Genomic DNA, 21233 nt, shown 5'->3' with positions numbered 1-21233 from the left:
TTTGGTTTCATTTGGTTTTTGGTTGGTTTGTTGTGGGTGTCCCCCCCCTGCTTCTCCATGCTATTGCTGATGTGACAGGATAGCCCCTGCCCTCAGTGTTGAACCATGTGAAACACTGGGATGCTGTTCAGCTTTTAACCTGGGAAGGAGTGGGGGCCTGGACCCACATTCCTAATAATTTCCTACACTGCTCATCTCAGTAATTCAGTAACTAAAACATAACTGGAAGTCATCTTTAGTGCTAAAGTTCATGCTTGTCTTTGTAGTTCTGATCCTACCTGGCCCTGTCCCTCCTCCCTGCTACAGCTTGTGGTGCTCTAATTTGGGTTTCCTTTTACTACAGACCCTGTTTGTGAGGTTTTTTTATTTCCTGTACCCACTTACAACAAAAAACACTGTAATGACTGCTCTCCCTCCTTTTAAAGCAGTTTCATCAAACTTGACTCTGCAGACAAGATCCTTTGCCTCTCCATTTGCTTTCCCGTTGTGCTGGGGCCTCTTAAAGCCACCTAAAACTAACAGAGGTGCAGTATCTTCACCTTCTCTGGGACTACACCAAAAATGATAAAATAGCTCTTTTATAGCTACTTTGTAAAAAAACCCTACTCTCAAGTGTGGCACATGCCATTTAAGCTATGCCATGGGGTGACAGCAATTTTAAATGTCCTAAGTGTGTGTTATGAAACAGATACCAACAGCTGATAACAGCAGAACGCATTGCAAAAATTCCTGAGCTGCTGCCACCTGCTGGTGTCACTGCCTCAGTTTTGCAATGTCGAAATTCTCCCATGCAAAGGTCCAATTTCCATTTTTAATAAATGGAAATTATTAAACCCAGAGATCCTTAGAGTTCCTTTTCCCACTTTGTGTCCAACACACCATCTTTCTTCGCACACAGCAAGAAAAGGCAAAGGACATCAGAAAGCCTCTTCTGTGTTGAAAAGACAACTCCTTTTTCTTCAAAGACAGAATTGGTAGATAAATTTTCAAGCTTGTTCCCTAGCCCGTTTCTTGACTTCCAGTCTTATTTACTAACTGGAAAATAAATCCACATCTGAATTTTCTCTTTAGGCATTTCTGATACTATCTGCATAAGGAGAGGAGGGCTGGTGTTATGGAAGAGCATGAACTACATGCCTGCACTTTGCCCAAGCCAACTCCCACCAAAATCACAGGTGTCCTCTGCCACCTCCTATGGGAGGGTTGTAATTAAATGCCTGACTATTCCTGGCACAGGAAGGGGCAGAGGTTGCAGTGAACCTGTCTAGATCCCAAGAAGCCCCTGTGGCTGACCTGCAGCTGCTGTGCACCTGGTGCTCTGGCACCTTCTAGCCCCCCGCAAGGAAAAGTTGACAGCAGCTTCCTAGCAGGGGTGAGAGACGGGATCTCCCCCTGCTCTACATAACCATGGAAGGGGGGACAAGGGGATGAGGCAATGGGCAAGCAGCTGTTTGCTGCAGCCAGATGTCTGAGAAATAGAAAACTGGCTGAAACAGTGTGCTTTGCCATTCAGGACAGTGGGGTTCTCCCAGGTGCAGAAGGAAGGTAAGAAAGATCATAGGATTCCTCACAAAGCAGATTTGGCCTCTGCAAACCTCCACAAGCATGCTAATGGGACAGAAACACTCAGGGATGCTCTTGTATCTGCAACTGACAGCACTGAGTGGAGAAAGGTCTCCCCTGCCTCTAGAGAGACAGACACTGAGTAAAGAACAGGGGAGAGACCAAACCGACTGCCATGGGAGGTGTGACTCAGGCCACTCTCTTCCAGGCACATGCTGCTTGCAGGGGCACACCTTCCTGCAATAATGGAAGAAACAGGCAGCTTTATAGAAACACAACACAGGTTTCTGTTTTAATGAGAAAATAATTATATACTTGCATTGTAGGCCTCACAGTCACTATAAAACAGAAGCAGGATAACATTTAAGTGGTTAACATACAGAAAGCCAGGTATTGTTGAAACTAGTTGGTAAGTCATGACAAGGATGCTGCCTTTTGGCTGCCAAACATGTCACTGCTACTCTGTTTTCCTTCAGATAATGTCAGTACAGAGCAAGATGAAGCCCAAATTGGCAGCTTTAAAAACGAACTGTTCAGAAAACCTGCACTGTAACTCCAAACTGATTATGATCACAAATGCTAATGCTTAACTATTTCTCAATACACAGTTTCATTAAAACCAGTCTTTGCCACGGGAAAGGATTTCAGCGTTTCTTTTGTGGAGACAAAGTTAACTCTGCAATAGTGCTCTTTTGTTGCATTTGATACAGTCATATATAGATAGATATGTAATACTGGCGTATACTTATAAACACCTAAGCTTGGTAGCATGCAAATCAAATAACAGAGGCAAGGAAACTGCATCTCACTCTTGTTACCACAGCACTGAATGTGCTGCTGACTATGAGTGTCCATAATTTCTGGAAGAGAAAAACTGCTGGGTGGAAAGTCTGTCTGTCCTGGACTGATACGTGCCAATACTTCTTTGCAGGGGCCGAGAGCAAATACTTCTATCGCAGAGGACTCCTGCCTGGAGTCTCCTCACCACCACATCCCCCTTCTAGAGGAACAATTTAATTTTCACTTCAGGCCAATTGTAGCAGTATGAGGGGGATGTGGCAAAGCATGAAAAGATGCCTGACAATGAGTGATCAATGTCACTAGCTTCCAGTGAGAGAGCAGGAGGGAAAAAACAGGCCTACAGGCTAAAGAACATACTACCACAAGTTCCTGGGAAGGCAGTCCAGGGCTCAGCCAGCTTTCAGAAGCAAATACTGGAGGAAACTCTGAAAAGCGCCATTTAATGCAACACCACCTCAGCACAAGTACAGAGGCCATATCCTCTTCTCAGGAAACTCCTTCTTCCCATTCTCTCTTAAGCTCTCCCCAGAGGTGGAGGGAACCAGGAATCTTCTTGACACAGATGTGCAGAGCTCACCGATGCAGCTACATCATGTATGGTCTCACTAGTGCTGCACTGGTGCCACTGCTTTTCCTACAGCTGTACAGTAACGACCCACCTCCAGATATGAATCACAGTGTTGACTGCCATGTCTGAACAACAGGTCCCATTCATTAGGTATGTAATTCCTTCACAGGCATGGTGCCTCCTTGAGATAAGCTTGCTGCCCTTATCACAGTGAACTCTCGGTTCAGCAGCTTTTTCTTCTGTTCAATAGCACTTACGGAGACAACTGACAGAACTGAGTCCATGGGTATATACAATTGTATTTGCTACAATTCCCTGAAAATGAGCCTCCAAATTATATGTGTCCATGGACAGAAATCACATGCTGAAGGGTGGTGGTGGTGAATAATTTGGTTGCAAGCTCTGTGTTTAAGAAAAGCACCAAAAGTATGTTCACAGTATCGGTACTCATTTTAAATGAGCTCACTGTTTCAGGATAAAACAGCACAGCAGGTCATGAAACCAAAGAAAGGCTTAGGGAGGACACAGTATCCTGGCTGATGATTTCTTAAAAAGATGTCAAAATAATAACTGACTGTAAAAAAGACAGTATTCTGTATAGAAAAAAGCTCGGTGTCTTTTTTCCCATCACCTCCCAAACTTGTTGGTTTCTAGTCCAGAAATTATGGTTCCCAGTTGTAAAATACTCCTATTGTATTGCTTGGTGATAAGAAAGAGTAAACCCGCAGCCTCTATACTACATACAAATACAAAGCACAAGAATTAATACCACATTTCTTTTCCTAATTGTCAGCTTACAAAACTGGTCAATACTTTGCAATTGTGACTCATGCAAATACCATGTTGGGTCAAATTTTAATATCACAAATACTGCATTAACTCAGTGCCTTATTTTTATATCCCCTTTCGGAAAAAAAAAAAATCAGAACTCACAACTATAGCTGGTATAACAGCTTTGGAGAAAATAATCAGTACACACACTGCCATACAATTCCTGGTATGCCAGCCTCACGCACACGCCCGCACACACACGTGCACACACACGCCCACACGCGCACACAGAACCACACTAATCCTTCACTGCTGATCCCAAGCCTAAGCAATAACTAAAGGCTCTATGGTTTGCTTGTAGCGCTGGAAACACCTGCTGAACGGCAGAAGTAATGTTTTCTTCCCTTGTCTGCTCTTCCTTGCTCATTCCTTCCAACTCATTATGCCCTTTAGCTTTTTTGTTGCCTGGAAACGTGAAGACTTCCACAAAGCACTCTACTTCAAAGGCTTTTTACGTTGTATAAATATAGTTGAACACATAACTATCTTTTTTCTTTATTTCTTACCTCATTCTAGGCCAGAGTCTGGCTTAGTTCAATTATTGCCTCATTTAAAAATTAAATGTCCTTTATTTGTATCCCTTTCCCACTACCTTTCTGCTTCAAATTATCCATCTTCAAAGATTTAACACATATGCCATTCTTTTCCCTCCCCACCATCAAAAAATAGTTGTCATCCGCTAAATACAGATTTTCTACTTAGAAACTTTGTTGTGTAAATATGCTCTGAGAACCTGGAGTTCAGGTGATATTGCAAGCATATAGGATCCTAAAGCTAAGGTAATCCATTTGGCTTAGCTCTCATCCCCATCTATTCCACTCCTAAATTGTGATGGCTTGTGTTTGCAACACAAGGACTGTTTGACTGAGTCTGCTGGATTGTATATTTGCAATAACTGCCTCCCTGTTCGTTGGGTTTTTCTCCTTTTAAACAGATAAATTACTAGAAAGGGGAGCAGAACCCACCCCCCAAAACAACCAGTCCAACCCCAAACCCAACCCTTCAGTGTCCTCAAAGAAATAGAACAGAGGGCAGTATCTTCGCGTGTTGTGGCTGGATAAGAGTATGCCGAATTAACGCCAACAGTCTTGGTGCAGCGGCTGTGGGAGGTGAAGGAACTGCAGGAGGTTCTGACAGGAGCTGCTGGGTGGACAGTGATCCTGGGGGTAAGGCAGGGCTGTCAATTCAGTCAGCAGAAAGCACAAGTGTGAGCTCTGGCCACAGACTCGTCCATGACAACTTCCTGCCATATGCCTGCAGCCTATCTGGTCCACACGGGGACAATCTTGGACACCCCCTTGTGCCCACCCCCAAGAGCTCCCACCCCCTGTAGCCTCTCCACTGCATTATTTTCAGAGGGGAGATGGAGAGAAGAAGAAGGGGCTATTTCCTAGGTGTGTTTTTCCTGTAACTTCAGGATTGCCAGGAGCAGGATCATTTCTGTGTCTATGTGCATCGAGTTTCTTGTGTATTTAATAAATATTGGACTAAAATGCTGCTGCTTTCATGGTGGGTTTTTGTGTTTGGGTTTTTTTTGTTTTTCTTTCTTCCTTTCTCTTTTTTTGGTTCCGGCATGGCTGGTCGCTGTCTTCACACTGCAGTGTGGTTATTCATCCTCCTCTCGGTTGGCATAAATGCCGGCTTCCCAGCGCAATGCCAGAGCGCTCTTCCTGCGGTTCACCCTGGTCGCCTCCAGGACCTGGTCAGGAGAGAAAGGGAAAGCACAGGGTGTCACTCAGCTGCCCACAGCCCCTGTGTAGGGGTGTCCCACACTGTGCACCTAGGCAGACAGAGACCAGCCAGGTAGGGAGGGACCAGCCAGGGCAGCCCCTCCCACAAGGCTCCCAGTGCCACACTTTGTGCAAGATGGGGAGACTCATGCGATGAAGCACTTGCTGATGTGAAAGTGGGGATGGCACACAAGAGCAAAGCCACACCACAGAAGGACAGAGTGGTAGGAGTTGTCTGTCAGCACCCAAATCTCTTCCAGGGAGCCCCAGCTGCCCTTTACCAGCCCAGCTGCACACTGCCCCATCCCAGGGTCTTGGCCCTCTCCCTAGAGGCAGCTGCAAACTTTCAGTACCAGGAGCCAGCAATCAGCAAACAGTCCAGAGGCTGTTTTGGAGCTGCACATGAAGCCCAGAAAGCAGCCGGCTGCCTATTTTAGCACTTCACCCTCTCAGGCAGAAAAAGGCAGCACCCACCCTGCCACCCTCCCACCCCTGCATCCTCTTCTCCTGGTCTTTGTCTTGCAGCTAAGGCGCCGTGATCGAAGTGCTCTTGGAGTAAAAGGACATCAAAACAAGGAAGAACTACAAAACCTGGTACAAGATGGGCCCCAATACATTTATATGTATTTCATATGCACATAGTCACACACGCAGATACATGCACACATTGAGTATGTATTGTACATATGCACACACATAATTAACTAAAAAAGTAAGAAACAGTTTTAATACGTGTTTTAAGGAAGTTGGAAAGAAAATTAGACAACACCAAAAGGCATCATTGTGATGTGTGTCTCATGTACTCCTCAGCATGGCCGTGGGTGTTTTCCACACAGCAGATTAAGATATAAAGCGGTCTGGAGCCTTCTTACAGAAGCACATGGCAATGTTATTTTCTGACCAATACTGAATTAACAGTTCCATGATCAAACTACAAAGTTGCCAATGTTCATTGCTCTCAGTGTGTTTTAAATCAGCCCTCCCAAAGAAGCAAACTTTTTAAATTTTTAATGTTAAAAAAATTGTAAAAAATTCACACAGTTAATACATGACTCTTCACTGAAACAATGCCATCCATCCCCAGTCCCTACTCCTTCCTGCACACTCCTTGGCTGCAGAAGAGTAGCAGACCTTTCAAGAAAGGATGATGCTATTTTATTCTTCTGCGTAGAAAGTCAGATGCAGTGAGGACTTATCCCTTGACTGGAATAAAAATAAATAATTTAAGACTAAAGAAACTCTTCTTTCAGGTGTGACAAGCTGTATTTGGAAAAGTATAGAGGTACTACGCTCCTGTACAGGCAGTATCACAAAATCAGCTCTGAACTGCGAGCTGAAATTACAGGCCCTTGTAACTTTGCTTATGGGAATAAGAATGCACTGCTGCATTTAAACCAAGTCCCAGACCTCCTTTCAGGAGCTGGAGATAGGGTGGAGTTTTGCCAGTGTTAGTATTTTTTTGCCCTCCTAGTTTCTTTTGACTATGAACAAGCCAAAGAACTAAAGGCAGAATTTGGCCAAGAGAGAAAAATTTTAACTAAAGCTCTATCTCCTTCTCAGCACTGACCAAGGCTACAAATCTAGTCCAGGTCCACTAGAGGGATTTTTTTCTGAAATTCTGCCCAAAATCATGCCTCCTCTTTCTGAAGGGCAATCACCACCAGAAGGGGGGACAAGGGCTGAGTGGTTTCTCTTATACCCAGTAGAGGACAAATGTGATCACAAGCCTAACTGTATATATATAAATAATCAAAATCAGGAAAAAATTTGTCCGAGACATCAGCCTGTAAACTGTGTACTGGAGTTATTTCCAGTGAAGGGGTAAGGACCACCAGTTTAAACTACATGTCTGGGACTCTGAGTGCCTGAAGCAAGAAAAGACAACCCAAACTGAACAATGGAGAAGCGAAACTGGGAAGAAGCAAAAGTTCAAACCTAAACTGTCACTATATACTTAAATGAGATATGCTGAATTTGGCCTGTAAAAATATGCCAGCTGAAAATAATATGGATTTTACATAATTTACAACAATTTCTAGTCGGTGGCTTCTTTGCTGGAAATCACAATATTATGAAGGTCTCTAGTGATGGCTTGCAACAGTCAGGACCCTTAAAACACTGAAGATTCCTGCTTTGGATTAGACACCTTGTACTTGTCTTAAAAGATGGCAATAGGGTTTCTTCCATTTATCCCTGGTCTGCAAGCATGCCCAGAGGCTTGTCTACTTCTGCAAACATTGCTGGTTGCTCCAAGCAAAGCTGTATCTAGATTTGTATCAGAGATATCATGCAGGCATTGAATGTGGACTTAAGACTTTGCAGGAAAACAAGCAGTGATGTCTGGCTCAGTATTAAAATAGCAAGCCTTCAAAATGGTAGAGCATATAAACTAGAGGTCCTTTTGAATAGTTACTCCAGAATTAATCTTCTAATCTATTGAAAAGAGTGTTTGACCTAAAACAACCCTTGTTTTTACAAGGCTGTGTCAGTTTTAGACCCGCTAGAGGAAACAGTGGCATAATTATAACATGCAACTGGAATGACTGAGTGGGGAATTGGGACTCCTCAATAGAGCATTGAATTCATGACCCAGGAAGCTGCGTGCCTAAAAACAGCAAGCAATCTCCATTTTAAAGTGGTTTTTTTTGGTAGGTATCAGGGCTAACCCTAGACCCATCATGAGTCCAGCACACAAAAGCTTTCCACAGCACGTCAAAGGAAGCAAAGTCTTTTGCTTTTATTGTTGTGGCAGTTTCGGGGGTCAATGCTACCTTAATGCTTCGTAAGTGCCCTCCTTGATGATGCCCCACATCAGCTCAGTGGATGCAGGCAGGGCAACCCAGGCAGGACCAGGCTTGGGTGCTCAGGGTGTCTAAGGCAGCCAGGGTTCATAACTGCACACAGTAGGCATATTCTGAAAATCAGAAAGATCATAAAGCAGACACTTCACTTAAGGTTATGCTTCTTCAGCCTGTGAACTATGCCCTAAGACCACATAAGTAAAAAAAAGCAATGTTACATAAAACCTCTTATTTGGGAGAGGTGATTTGAGTACTAGCTGCAATAGGACATGAAGAATTTGGAGAGCAGAAGCAGGTGTGAGGGAAAGAAAAAAAGATACGTAGAGATGTAAGAGGCACTTTTCACCTCTCTGCAAAAAAATTGCTGTGTGGATCTTGTGGTTGCAGCTCGAAGTCTCACTAAGAATTGCAGAGGGTTCTTTCCTCATAGATTTAATTTATTTTTGAGGATTTTAAAAAAACTCAAAAAATTTGAAACAGCTGCCACTGTTAGGTGTAAGATTAATTTTTCTATCCATCCTAAAGATGTAGACCAACTTGTCCTGAGTTTCCCTCCAACACATTTAACAATAATTGCTAACTGCCAACAAAAAAAGCAAAATAGATTTATGCTTTAGCCCAAAGCGTATTTATGTCAACCACTGAAGTAGTGGCATTCTCTGTGTAGTCAGAAAACTGACTACTATCCAGTACAGGCTAATATTTATTGAACACTAGCAGCAAAACCGATGTGCAAGCAAAAAAATTTCTCTGGAGCTTAATATTTTACTGATTCTTCCCATCTGGACCTTGAAGAACTGAAAAAACCCAACCCAAACCAACCAACAATCAAAAACCAACCAACCAACCAACTGAAAAACCCCCAGAAAATGCAAAGGTCTGGGTGTCTAAAATCTATGAGTACAACGCAGTAAAGTTGCTGCAGCATGTCCATGGAGCACACTGTGCACAAAGACACAGAAGCACAAATCTGCTTGCTCCTGCAGATGTGAGCATTTCTGCTCAGGAATGATAAACTAAATGCTTTAAATAAAACTAGAACTATTGAGAGAACATCTATTTCTCCAGTATGAAGGTATTTCCTTTACTGCACCTACTTAATCTATTCAGTGAGTACACTAGGAGCTGGGTATGTGAAATTAAAATGTGTTTACTTGAAACAAGACAGAAACAGTATTAAATTGCTGCTGGTCAGTATTAAAACACAAACTGTATGCCCTATGCCATCAAATCTAGTGTGTTGGTTTTGTTTTGTAACATAAAAATTTTCAGCAGTAGCCTTTAATGCTGCATGTCACCTAATTGCAGTTATCTCCTACAGTATGACTGGTATTTAGGAAGCTAAAGCTAATGTCCTGTAAATTTGAATATACATATAGCTCCAAGGCCAAAAGCAGAAGATTTTGAGGATAAAAACATCCCATATATGGGCACACACGTAAGTCTCTTTAAAACAACAGATGGATGTGCTTTTAATATAGGCTGCAGGGGTTTGGGGGTGATGCAACCACATCACCCTAATGAAGCAGGATGTAGTTTGCTGCATGTAGTTTAACTTCAGCAGTTACTGTGCTTTGCTGAGGGGTTGTTTGCTGCTTCCCGGAGTGGAGCTGTCAGGCTGACTGCATGGAAGGCCCTGCTCCCAGCTGGTGCAAGCACAGATGGGACAGCTCCACTGCTGCCAACAATGGCTAAAATTGAGCCACCTGCCTGCACTGGAGTGGATAATGGAAAGCTGTAGTGAACAGGAGACACAGCTCAGCTGTGAGGTTAGCAGAGGGTAGAGGCATTTCATGCCTTGAGTCTTGCTGTTCCTTCTGAAACAACTGCTTGGCTTCAGCTAAAGATTTCCAGTGAGATCCACATGGTTTCTTCAGTCTGAGGCTAGATGCTGGGGATTAGCCAGAACACATACTTTTCTTTCACCTGGATACAGAACTGCTGTGTCCTACAGCCTTTTTTATTTCTAACACTTTTCGCATTCATGCACATTCACTTCCAGTTCCTAATTCCTTGTGTCATTATCATTATACAAGGTGGACACAAAACTTTTCCCAGCAGAAGGCCACAGGCTGGGCATGTAAAATCTAGACCTGAGCTTCTGCATTTCACATAGCATCAAACACTCTGATCACTACTTGCTGTTTATAAATCTTGACTCAGATTATTGTGCAGATATTATGGAGGAGAAGAGGCTCAACCTGTGTTTAAAACCACCTGAAAGCACACTGTTCTTATACTGATTAACTCTCTACAAATGCTCTACACAAAGATCAATCACTGGCTTCTATCAGTGAGATAAAACCCACACTAAATTATTTAATGAATAGGAAAGACTTGACTTTGCTTTACTCTCCAGGACAGAAAACATTCATGTACTTGTATTGAGGTAGCTGATGTGGTCAAATATGTTATGGAATACGAAAATAGTGGAAGGTTCATGTTTATAAAAAAGTGCTGATGTTGGATAAATGAATGTCAGTCATTACCATAATCTGCACAGAAAATTACAGGCAATTGAAATATCCACATTACTAAGCATTTTGTTCTTAACAAACATTGCAAAAGTGTAGTTAGTATCAACCACTTGCTCTTAAAATTACTGCCTTTGGCAAAGTCCAGCTTTATAGGGATAAGGAGTGTGCAAGTTCTGCCTTGCTAAAATATTAAATGTCACTCTAAATACCCTTTCCTTGGCAGGTCTGTGTTTCTTCTACCGTGAGACCAACACTGATGCTAAGCTGTGGGAGTCTGATCAGTCATCACATCACAACGGACAGGGACAAGGACAGGATCACAAAATGCAGCAGACTTGAGGCCATGCACTTGACCTTCTTCCACAGTTGAAAGGTTGATGTTCAGGTTCTTTACAAAATTATAGAGATTTCAACACGTAATCAGAAACAAAGGAAAGCCACAGCAGTTTCACTCAGTATCTGAGGGTGCTTGGATCCCAGGTTTAGCTTTGCCCGCTAAATCATAAGAGGGATTAAGGAGAAGTTCTCATTTCTCGCCTCAGGAATGTTCAAGTCCTGGGCAACAGCCCCCATCCCTTTAATTACAACCCCTCCTGTGCCAGAAATTGTAACCAGAATCCAAGGGTTAGAAAAACCAGCTACACAAATATTTGTGGATGAGAGATATGCAGGAATATCACACACACACACCGGCATCCCAATTTTGATACGAAATGGCACTGGCACACAGTATGAAAACACCAACTGCAGCAACATGCACTTGGAATCACCATGCAAGAGGAAGCAAAAATAAATAAGCAGTTGTAAAGTACCTCAGAAGTAACCTTGCTAGACAGTAATTTACAGGTGTACTGGTAGAAAGGGAAAAGACCAGCATTAGTACATTGAACAAGCATGTTATAACTAGGAAACAAGAACAAATTAAAGAAATTGCAAGAACTGGCACATTCCATAGTATAAGATTTCAAGCAACTTGGTTGTCACAAAAAAAAAAAAAAGAAAGATTACTCAGTTTGGTGTTATTTTAATGACGTTGCTTGGCCAGTCTCAGTCTTGTTTACCATCAGTGCTTGACTCGTTCTCTTGCTGCTGCTTTTTCTCTTTTACTCATCTATTTAAACCCTGTATTGTAGCACATCCTCTGGAAGAAACTGCTCCCTTTCCTGAGCAGTGAAGTTCTTCCAAGAACAGATGCGCGTGATTTGCCCTTCTGAAAGGCAAAACCCACAAGCGCTGGCCAGAGAGGCCACGTTGTAGCCACTGAAGCCAGACATAAAACAGGGGCTGGTGATGCCTGAAGGAGAGAGAGGGTAGATGTCCTATGGAAACCACTCTCCTGTCTTTTGGTGTGTCTTATGTAGGGAGAAAGTAAATCTCTATACGTCAGTACTGCTGGTGTGCTCATCATGAGAGAGAGTTTCCATGGACATCAAACCTCTCCAAAATTCCATTCAGAAGACCATGGCTGCTGTGCCATGGCACCTTGACTGCTCCCAGTACTCGAGGAAGTCCCTGGTCCCCCTCACCCAGAAAGAGCAACACTGAGCCACACTCAGCTCTCTGGATGTAATGCTCCAAGTGGCAGCTGCCTGTCTGGTTGTTAGTTATGCCCCTTCCCCCATATATTTCACGTATTTTTAAAAACAGTCCAGTGATTTCTCTTTTGTTTCTTTAGTTACAGAAATCTTTTTTCCTGAGAACACTGATCAAATGTTTTCTGCTGACAAATCAAAGTTATTTGTTGTTTAAATAATAATTGCTTAGCCTGACACGTAAAATATTAGCTCAAACTGACAGTGGTACAAGCGCAGCACTTCTTATTTAAATTATCTTTCCCCTGTCAATGGTGGGAGTTGTTTACCAAAGGAGAGCGGAAAAAGGCAGGGAAGAGAAACAAAACACTCCTGCTGTTCCGAGGAAGTTGTCCCTGGCTGCTACAGGACACAGATCTCTAATAGGATCTTGGGTGGGCAGCAGCAAGAATGTGAATGTTGTTTGGCTTTATGCAATGGGCTTAACAGAAGAGGAGAATGACAACAAACCTCAACACTGCGGGATTTCAGTGTGTGCTGGGGCTCTGTAAATTCACTTGACAATTCATCCCAGAAAAGGATCTATCCCCCAGGGTTGTCTGACTGGCACCAATGCTCTGGCAGCACATCTTTGGGCAGTCAGTGCCTGGGCTGCTTTAGCACCAGCGGATAGTCGAGCTGGCACCCAGAGCACACCTCTTTGGTCAGACACTGCCCAGACCAGCACTCTGTCAGGACATCAGGGCTTACTTCAATCTGCAGAGGAGACCAGGCAACTGTGGCCAGCCTGCTTTCTAGGGGGCACGTGTGCTGTTCTACAAGCACCTGAGGAGCTGCGCTCGGGTAAACGAGCAGAGGGAGTTAGATGTAATGACATCTTGCATATCTTTAGTGTGCTACAACATGCATTACAAGTAGAATGTATGTGACCATCACACCAGTGGGAGAAGATTTCAGCCACCAGCTACCACTTCATGGGCTGGGCAAGTCACCTACACTCTTCACAAGGATGGAGGAAGACAACAGGGTGAGTGAGAGCTCTACCCCTCTAAGTAGAGCAGCTTCTCTGCTGTGCTAAAATTTCCAGCCACTGACAGACACTCGGTGTGGGATTCCCAAAGACCAGTTCTAGTTTGCACAGTTGGAGTTTTATACTCATCTTTTTTTTCATGTTCCTCACAGCTTCTACAAAGGTTGTGAGAGTTGTGACATGTGCCCTGCAAGCCTCTGAGCACCTTCAGAGAGAGATCCTCTGGAGAGATGCCAGAAAACAGCACTAACTGGAACAGGTGAAGCCCCCTAATTTCACTGGGTGCTTTGCAGAGGGAGAGGAAACCAGAGAGCAGCTCCTTCCTAAGATGTGGCCCCAAGATGCTACTGCCAGAACAAGGCATGCTTCTGTGCACAAGCTGGCTTCCTATGTGGCTGCAGAAGCCTGATGGACAATGAAATCTTGTTTTTCAATGGTCTCAGTAGAATAACAGACCAGAAAGTTTCTGGTATGCACTAGAGATTAATCTATTTGCATTTTAGTTAGCCAACAGTTAGTGCAACAGGACTCCTTCACAGTGCATTCATTCTAAGTATGTTACTGTGCAATATTTACCAATAACGATTAAAAATGCTGCCAGACCAGTGCAGTATTCATGTTACAAACCTTCACTTACTTCTGTACTCCTAATGAGATCCTGCCATTAATGAACATCACTAGAAAGCAGTTTGTTGGAGCACGAGCTCCTTGGCACTAAGGTAATTGTTCTGACATCTCTGGGAAATGCCTGGAGGACTGCGGCTGCTTCAGCAAACACTGCGACCATTCAAGAAGTTCTATACTGCACTTATATCTCACTACCTTCTGCACTCACTGCCCACAGTAATAACTAGTCTGAATAAGAAACAGCTCATGTACTGTTTGGAAACATGTTGTATAATAGTTACTCCTGAATTTTGATACTTCCAGCTACAAAATTCATAGCTCTTCTTATTAGTGCTTCTAATAAAGAATACCTTAATTGGGTTAAACTCTACTACTGTTTGTATGGAAGTCCAGCAGGAAATAGCAAGCTGGCTATTGAAGGATCCAAGTTATTTTTCTGAGACATTCCCAGTCCAGTTCCACAACAAGTGGTTCCTGGGGAAGTTAGCAACTTACAATGAATCCTGAGCACACTGGGATGGGACTTTGTGGGTCTACAAACACAGGTGTGAATACATGCTTGATCCAAAAAGTTCAAAGAGTAACTAAAATAACCCATTGGAGGGTCTTGGTGATGTGTGCATTTACAGAATCTGACAGTTGTTGTGCAGCTATCCACTGCTCTTACTATTGGTTAACTTAACTAAAATGAAATCTGAGTTGCCTTTAATATTTGCAGTGACACTCTCTTCCTCTCCATTAGCCCCCATCCTCCCGTTTTGAACATCTGCTCCTTACAATGTGTTAAATCCTTACACACTTGCAAGGTGATCTGAGCAAATTCTGGTGAAATAGTTTTTTATGTTGTCTGTTGGTTCTTGAGAGTCATAGTCTGTATTACAGAGCAAAAAGTGAGAAGGAAAATGGCACTTACACTGCTGTCGTCCATCCTTTCTCGTCTCTTAGTTTTGTGTGTTTCATAATCCTCCATCAGGGTCTGCATCAGGTTCTTGGGTCGCTGGGCTCCAGCAGACTCCTCAGATGGAGGGTCTGACTGTGAGACAGGGCCTTCGGTGGTAGGGGACGGAGGAGGCTTGATCTTCTCTATCTTCCCTGCAATGATATGAAAAATAATGACCCTTCCTAAACTGAGGATTCACAAGTTGTTTACCAAAGATGACAGCTGGAGAACCATTTTCAGCAGGGTTTGAAAGAAGAAACAGTTTGAAACGAGGTCCGTGAAACAATGTGACAAATCAGGATGGTCATGGACTTTAAAAACACTCTCCCTCTTGCTGTAATCCACTACACCAGAACACTATTAAATCTTTTTACAAAACCTAGAAGAGTCACCAAATGACACAGTGTAAGTTTTACCTACTGCTGTTGTTCACTGTAGTATCTTCTTGAACTACCCCTGTTCCCTTCTACAGGATACATTTCAGTGATTTGGAAATGTTTTTAAGATTCTGGAAAACTGCAAGATTTTTTTTTTTCTGGCTCAGACGATACAAGACACAGGGACCATGCACAAGACATCCAAAGAAGGTATCTTGTTAAGCACTGCTGGTTTTTTCTCTTTTTCCAGTAATTTATCTGCTTTGTAAGCAAGAAAGGTTTTGGGTTGATCCCTGGTGCTGCTCTCCCCTGTAGCAGTTCCCTGCAGGTTGCACAGGGTGCTCCTGCAGGGGGACCTGTGACAAAACAGGATCAGGTCTCTGTCCTATAAACCCTTCATTCAGACAGGGCTCTTCAGTCTCCTGGTGGGAGGAAAGTCAGCAAGAAGTCAAGTTTCTCTCTAACTGTGCCCATTTTTCCCCATGGAAGCCTGTTTTAGGCACAGTGACCCCAGAGGTGGGTAAAAGGCATATCAGAACAAGGAAACCACTTCTACAAGCTGCAGGAGAGCTCAGGGGGTGGACAACCCATGCTTCTTTGGGAAGGACAGTCTGCCTTTCTGACCTCCAGGCATTGGTCTGGGCTAAGCTACTCCACCTTGTCCTGGTAGGAAGAATGAGGGTGACAGTGGCAGGTCATAGGAATAATATGCCAGGGTTCTCAGATTTGACAGGAGAAAGCAATACTGAACCAAAATCAGATTTCCTTTTCTATGGGACCACCATCAACTCCTTGAAATACGACATTTCAATGGATGAGGGAAGAAAATCAAACCAAACCAACAAACAAAAAAACAAACCTCAAAAAACAAAAAAAAAAAAGGAGAAAAATACTCACTGCAAACCCCTTAAAAATAAGTGAAGCAATCAGAAGGATCATACAGATTTTCATGAAACTTGTTGCTGAGGCAAAGGAAAATCCTAGCTGCTCCTTCAAAAAGCATCATGACAGTGGCAGCCACTAGAGAGCAGCCTTGAAACCTCCTGCAAAAATCAACAGCATTTATTCTTGAAGGAAGAAGTGAAATCTGAGTAGACACTGCAGAGGTGTTTTTACAAGAAATCTCCTGGCCAGACTAGTTTCATTTCTGATCAGTGTTGAAAAACCCAGCATGACCAGTTTCTCGCTACAGGCTTATCTTAAGCTGGGCGGTGCAGGGATAAGGCTGGGAATTCATCCTCCTTGTATCACCCTACCAGAGAGTGGAGGGGGAGTTTCTGTGGGCCCAGGTTCTTCTCTGGGTTGCATCAGGCTGTCTTGCTCCACAGACAATCAGGAGTTACGCTGCCAAAGCAGAGGCCAACGGCAGGTCCTGAGCTGCCCAGCTGCACCCATGTGTGACTGCTCCACAGGAGAGAGTAAAAACTGTCACCTTGCCAGTTAGGTCCAGAGGGTAAAAATCGTGTGGTGAAAATAAAAGGCCTGACTGAGGGTCAGACATCTTCCTATATTACTTCACTCTTACACTAGCAATTGCCTTAGATGCATGCAAGTAGTGCAAAAAGAATGAGAGTTCTCAGATGTCTGCCCAACTTCTGCTTTCCCCTAGGGATGTAGACACATCACAGGATGCTCAGACTCACGGATAAGCCTAAGGGCTGAAAAGAGCTCCTTCCACTCCACATCACCTTTGGGGATCTACATTTTATAAAGGGGGTATCTCCAAGGAGATCTACTGCCCCTGGCTGGAAGGCCTATCAATTATCATATTCATATATTCACAGAATCATTAGTGTTGGAAAAGACCTCCAAAATCACTGAGTCCAACCTTTGTATTATATGTATACTTATATATTGTATATGCATACATTGTGTACACATGTATGTATACATATATAAAAGGCTATAGCATCCCAAATCTACATGTACACATTTACTTTTTACTTACAGATATTGTTGCCATTTTTTAAGACATCTGCATAGCAAAGAAAACTTCTCAAATTAAGACATTTCAGCAAGATAGACTGCTTCAGGAAACCAGTCTGTGCTGGAGTCAGGGGATAGCTGAAGTAGACAAAAGAAAAGGTCCCTCTGGCAATATGGAGCCTCATTACCATTTAAGGTGAAAGGTGGGCTTCTCTGCTCTTCTTGAACACCAGGTGAGTAACGCAAATACGCAAAAGCACAAACACACAAACATTAAATAAAGAACCTCTCAAAGATCCTCTCACTTCATAGACATTCTCCACTACAGAGGGAATAAAAGAGCAAATGACAAATGAGCTGGGTTCGTATGCTGTTAAGGCACTCCTGGAAGTGCTCACGGGATGACTGATGAGCAGTGCAGAGGAATTCTTGAAGAGAATGATGAACTTTGCTTTTTTTCTTACCGGTGCTTATAAAGGGGGGGTAAGGAAACAGCATTTTCCATAAACATTTCTGCTCTAGCCTTTCTCAAAATTCTGATTTTAAAAAGGACTTAATGCATATGTATTATACCTGGTCCTTATTCTTTACAAGCATACGAGGCATTAAAAATTTTGCAAGGGCCACAAATATTAAAAATATCTTGCCCCAAAGTTTCTGCCTCTCCTCCCACTATACAAAAAGTAATTTCAGGCTACGGTTGAACCTGAGAAGCTTCCTTAGTGTAGGTACTTATTAGTGAAAAATAGGAGTGGAAAATAGTTTTCAGGCTGAAGAGGCTCCTCTGACAAAGTGAGGGCTGAGGACAATAGAAGATGACTAATTGGTGGGCAGCTCTCCTTGATGGGTGTGCAAGTGGGTCTGAGTGCCTGCATATGAGATCAGGGAGTGCAACGTGCCTTCTGCCTCGCATGGCAACACTTTAGTGATAAGCACCGAAAAGGCAGACGTGACAGCGTCCCAAAGTTTCTCCCAGGCGTAGCTTCTTGCGTTAGCGATTTCTCTATACCTCATCATGAGACAGCAAGATTCACAAAGGGTTTCTCTCCAACTGAAAAGCCTTCACCGAACCAAGACCTCTCATGTAATAATTTTCACACCTCCTCTGATGAACAGGATTACTTAGAGCCAGGCACTATAGGAAGTTAGATACAAGTTCTTCATAGTCTAAGTTACTCCTAATAAAAGGAACATGGGAATTACATCACCAAAGTTATGCTGAATCCTCTTGTACTCTCATCATCCTGCTCAAATAAACTATCAGACAGCCCCAACTGCTCTGCCCAGGAGAGATGCTGTACCATCTGTACATTGTAGGAGGAAACCACTGGCTTGCTATGCAGCTGCTTGTGCCGTATCAAGTGCAGCAGAAGCAATACAGGAGACTATCAAATTTAAATAGAGCTCCATAAATTTTGGGACCCACAAAGACTATCCATGTAGCTATACTCAGACACTTTCTTGGTCTTTCTTGAGTTTCCTCACTCAGGAAACCCAACATTTTGTGAAAGAATTTGCATAGGTTCTTCATCTTTACCTTTCCAGAAGCACTCTGGACAAGTCTTGTCCTGTGTGCACAGTCCACTGAAATTACCCCGTGTCTTGACCCAGTGAACTGAGATGGGTTAAAAGGTTGCTTCAAAGCACCCCAAACAACTTGGAAGGACACTTGTTAGCACTACAGAGGTTTATTACTGGAAGACCTTTTGGACTGTGCTGGGTGGTTGGCAGACAAATTGAGTGCTACAGTCAGCCATAGGAAAGTTGTATTGTCAGAGTGAGTAAAACCAGCCTGTTTGCTATCTAAAATAATTAGCAGTTATTTCATACATACACCAACATGAATGGTGTTCATCTTCCACATTTCAGTAAGATTACAATGCAGTTCACTGCAGTCCTTTTTTGTGGTTTATGTTTCTGTTATCCACCTAAGTATCCACATCCACAGCAGTGAAGAGCAGCAGGAGTAATAAATAACTATGGAACACCTGGAGTCCTAGTAAAGCTACTCTGCCAAGACCACCACCTAAAACCAACCTCATTGTAAGGCCATTGCTAATTAAGTTAATTATACCTCCTCAAAAGAGTTCTGGTGAGTTTACACTTCCCCACTTAAAGGTTTAGAAATAGATTTTCAAAATTTAGACTTGACTCCTTAATCCCTTTCTGCTGAGGCATCTTGATGTTAAAAGTGCCACTTCTTTCTTTCAGAAAGATAATTTGCTGACGGAAGTACTTCTGTTTCTTCTTTATTATTATTATTAGTCGTATTACTGTTATTTTTCTTTGTGAAACTAGATATTCATTTTACAGTATGTAGTGGGTTTTTGTGGCTGGGTTTTGGTAGCGGGGGCGGGTGGGTTACAGGGGTGGCTTCCATTAGAAGCTGCCAGAAGCTTCCCCTGTGGCCAATGCCAGCCGGCTCCAGGACAGACTTCCTGCTGCTGGCCAAGGCCGAGCCAATAAGGAGTAACAGTAATGCCTCTGTGATAACATATTTAAGAACAAAAAGTTGTGGTGCAGAAAGAATTCCAGCCCGGGAAGAGTGGAGTGAGAACATGGGAACAACAAGGCAGACACCAAGGTCAGTGGAGAAGGGGCAGGAGGTGCTCCAGGTGCCAGAGCTGAGGCCCTGCAGCCCCTGGTGCAGACCAGGGTGGAGCAGCTGTGCCCCTGCAGCCCATGGAGGAGCCCATGCTGGAGCAGGGTCCTGCTGGAGACCTGCGGCCTGTGGAGAGGGAAGCCCACGCTGGAGCAGGTTTTTCCTGGGCAGGGCTTGTGGCCCCTGTGGGGGACTCATGGCGGTACAGCTCATTTGGGAAGGACTGCACCCCATGGAGGAGTGACCCACGGGACAGCAGTTTGGGAAGAACTGCTGCCCAAGGGATGGACTCATGCTGGAGAGGTCCATCAAGGACTGACCTCTCCCAGCTCGTATCTCAACGCATGAATCCTTAGCTGTTTTTTTTCTTTCCTCTGTCCAGTTGCAGAGGGAGAGCGAGAGAGTGGCTTTAGTGGGTACCTGGCATCAGGCCAAGGTCAACCCACTACACAGTACCAGACATATTCTACAGCATAATCCTTACTGTGTCCACCAGAAGCAGGTTTTTTTTTTCTCTGTAAATCACCTCTGTAATTGGCTGCAATTCAGCTTTACAGCCAGACTTTTTTGCCTCTGATGAATTACATTTTGCCTCTGTTTTTGCAAATATTTAAAAGATCCTGTAAATATTAAAAGTAAAGTGCCTGCAATCTTGCAAGGGATTGCATGGTATTCCTCCTCCCTATTTTTAAGGATGCCTGCAAGCTTTAACTGCAGTACATCTGGCTAAAGGGACAGCAAGGATGAGATGAGATGAGGTTACGCACCCTGCAACACTAAGGGTGCTGAGCTGATGTACTCCAGCTGAGAGCTATGCTGAACACATCTGCTGCTCAGAAAGCACTGAAAGCAGAAAATTTAAGAATGACTTTGGCAATGCTCTTTGTGGTTTTTTTTGATCAATGACATTCTTAAACATTGCCACATATTCATCTTTTCCTAGAAATTACTTCTTTGCCTTGTCACCAGCTGCAAAATGCAGTAGCTTGAGTCACTGGCTAATAGATCCAATTTTCTTTCTTGAACGTGTGGCAGTTGGACATTTTAAGGGAAGCTGTCTGGAATGATTCATTATAAACAGAAGTTTATCATTTTCTCTAGAACATAACTTAAGACAAACATTTTTACAGACACAAAGTAAATGCCTTGTTGTGTAGAGAAAGTAGAAGCACACTGTTTTTCCCAGATGCTCCATTAAAACAAGCATTAGTGCCAGCAGCACTTTCAACACCACCTGTGAGTGAAACGCAATCATATCATTTTGAGCACTTTCAGCTACAGATGATGCTGTTTTTGAAAGTGGTCACGAACACACCTTTACGCAATGAGTTCTCCTAGCTGACGTCTGTGGTGCCCTGTATCTCACATCTTGTCAGATATTGCTCAGAACACCTCGGGTTAGAAGTGGTTCCTATTAAAAATGCTGTT

At 43.4% G+C, this 21233-nt stretch overlaps 1 protein-coding gene across 8 annotated transcripts in view; it reads right to left on the bottom strand.

Annotated features, from left to right (window-relative positions):
• Positions 1 to 1826: 1826 nt before the first annotated feature.
• LOC113981589 (A-kinase anchor protein 2-like) overlaps positions 1827 to 21233 on the bottom strand; it is a 266112-nt gene continuing 246705 nt past the window's right edge. For 7 of the 8 annotated variants that reach the window (XM_027709035.1, XM_027709027.1, XM_027709030.1 and 4 more), the window contains 3 exons: positions 14874 to 15052; positions 11584 to 11622; positions 1827 to 5462 (listed from right to left, as the gene is read on the bottom strand). In XM_027709035.1, the coding sequence (XP_027564836.1) occupies positions 5370 to 5462; positions 11584 to 11622; positions 14874 to 15052 (311 nt within the window). In that variant the 3' untranslated portion in view covers positions 1827 to 5369. The remainder of the gene's footprint in view (positions 5463 to 11583; positions 11623 to 14873; positions 15053 to 21233) is intronic. The other variant, XM_027709028.1, reaches the window with a different exon arrangement.

Source organism: Neopelma chrysocephalum, unplaced genomic scaffold (assembly GCF_003984885.1).
Source record: "Neopelma chrysocephalum unplaced genomic scaffold, ASM398488v2 Primary Assembly neopelma1_96671, whole genome shotgun sequence".
Taxonomy (NCBI): Eukaryota; Metazoa; Chordata; class Aves; order Passeriformes; family Pipridae; genus Neopelma; species Neopelma chrysocephalum.
This window is presented reverse-complemented; position numbering and strand designations above follow the sequence as displayed.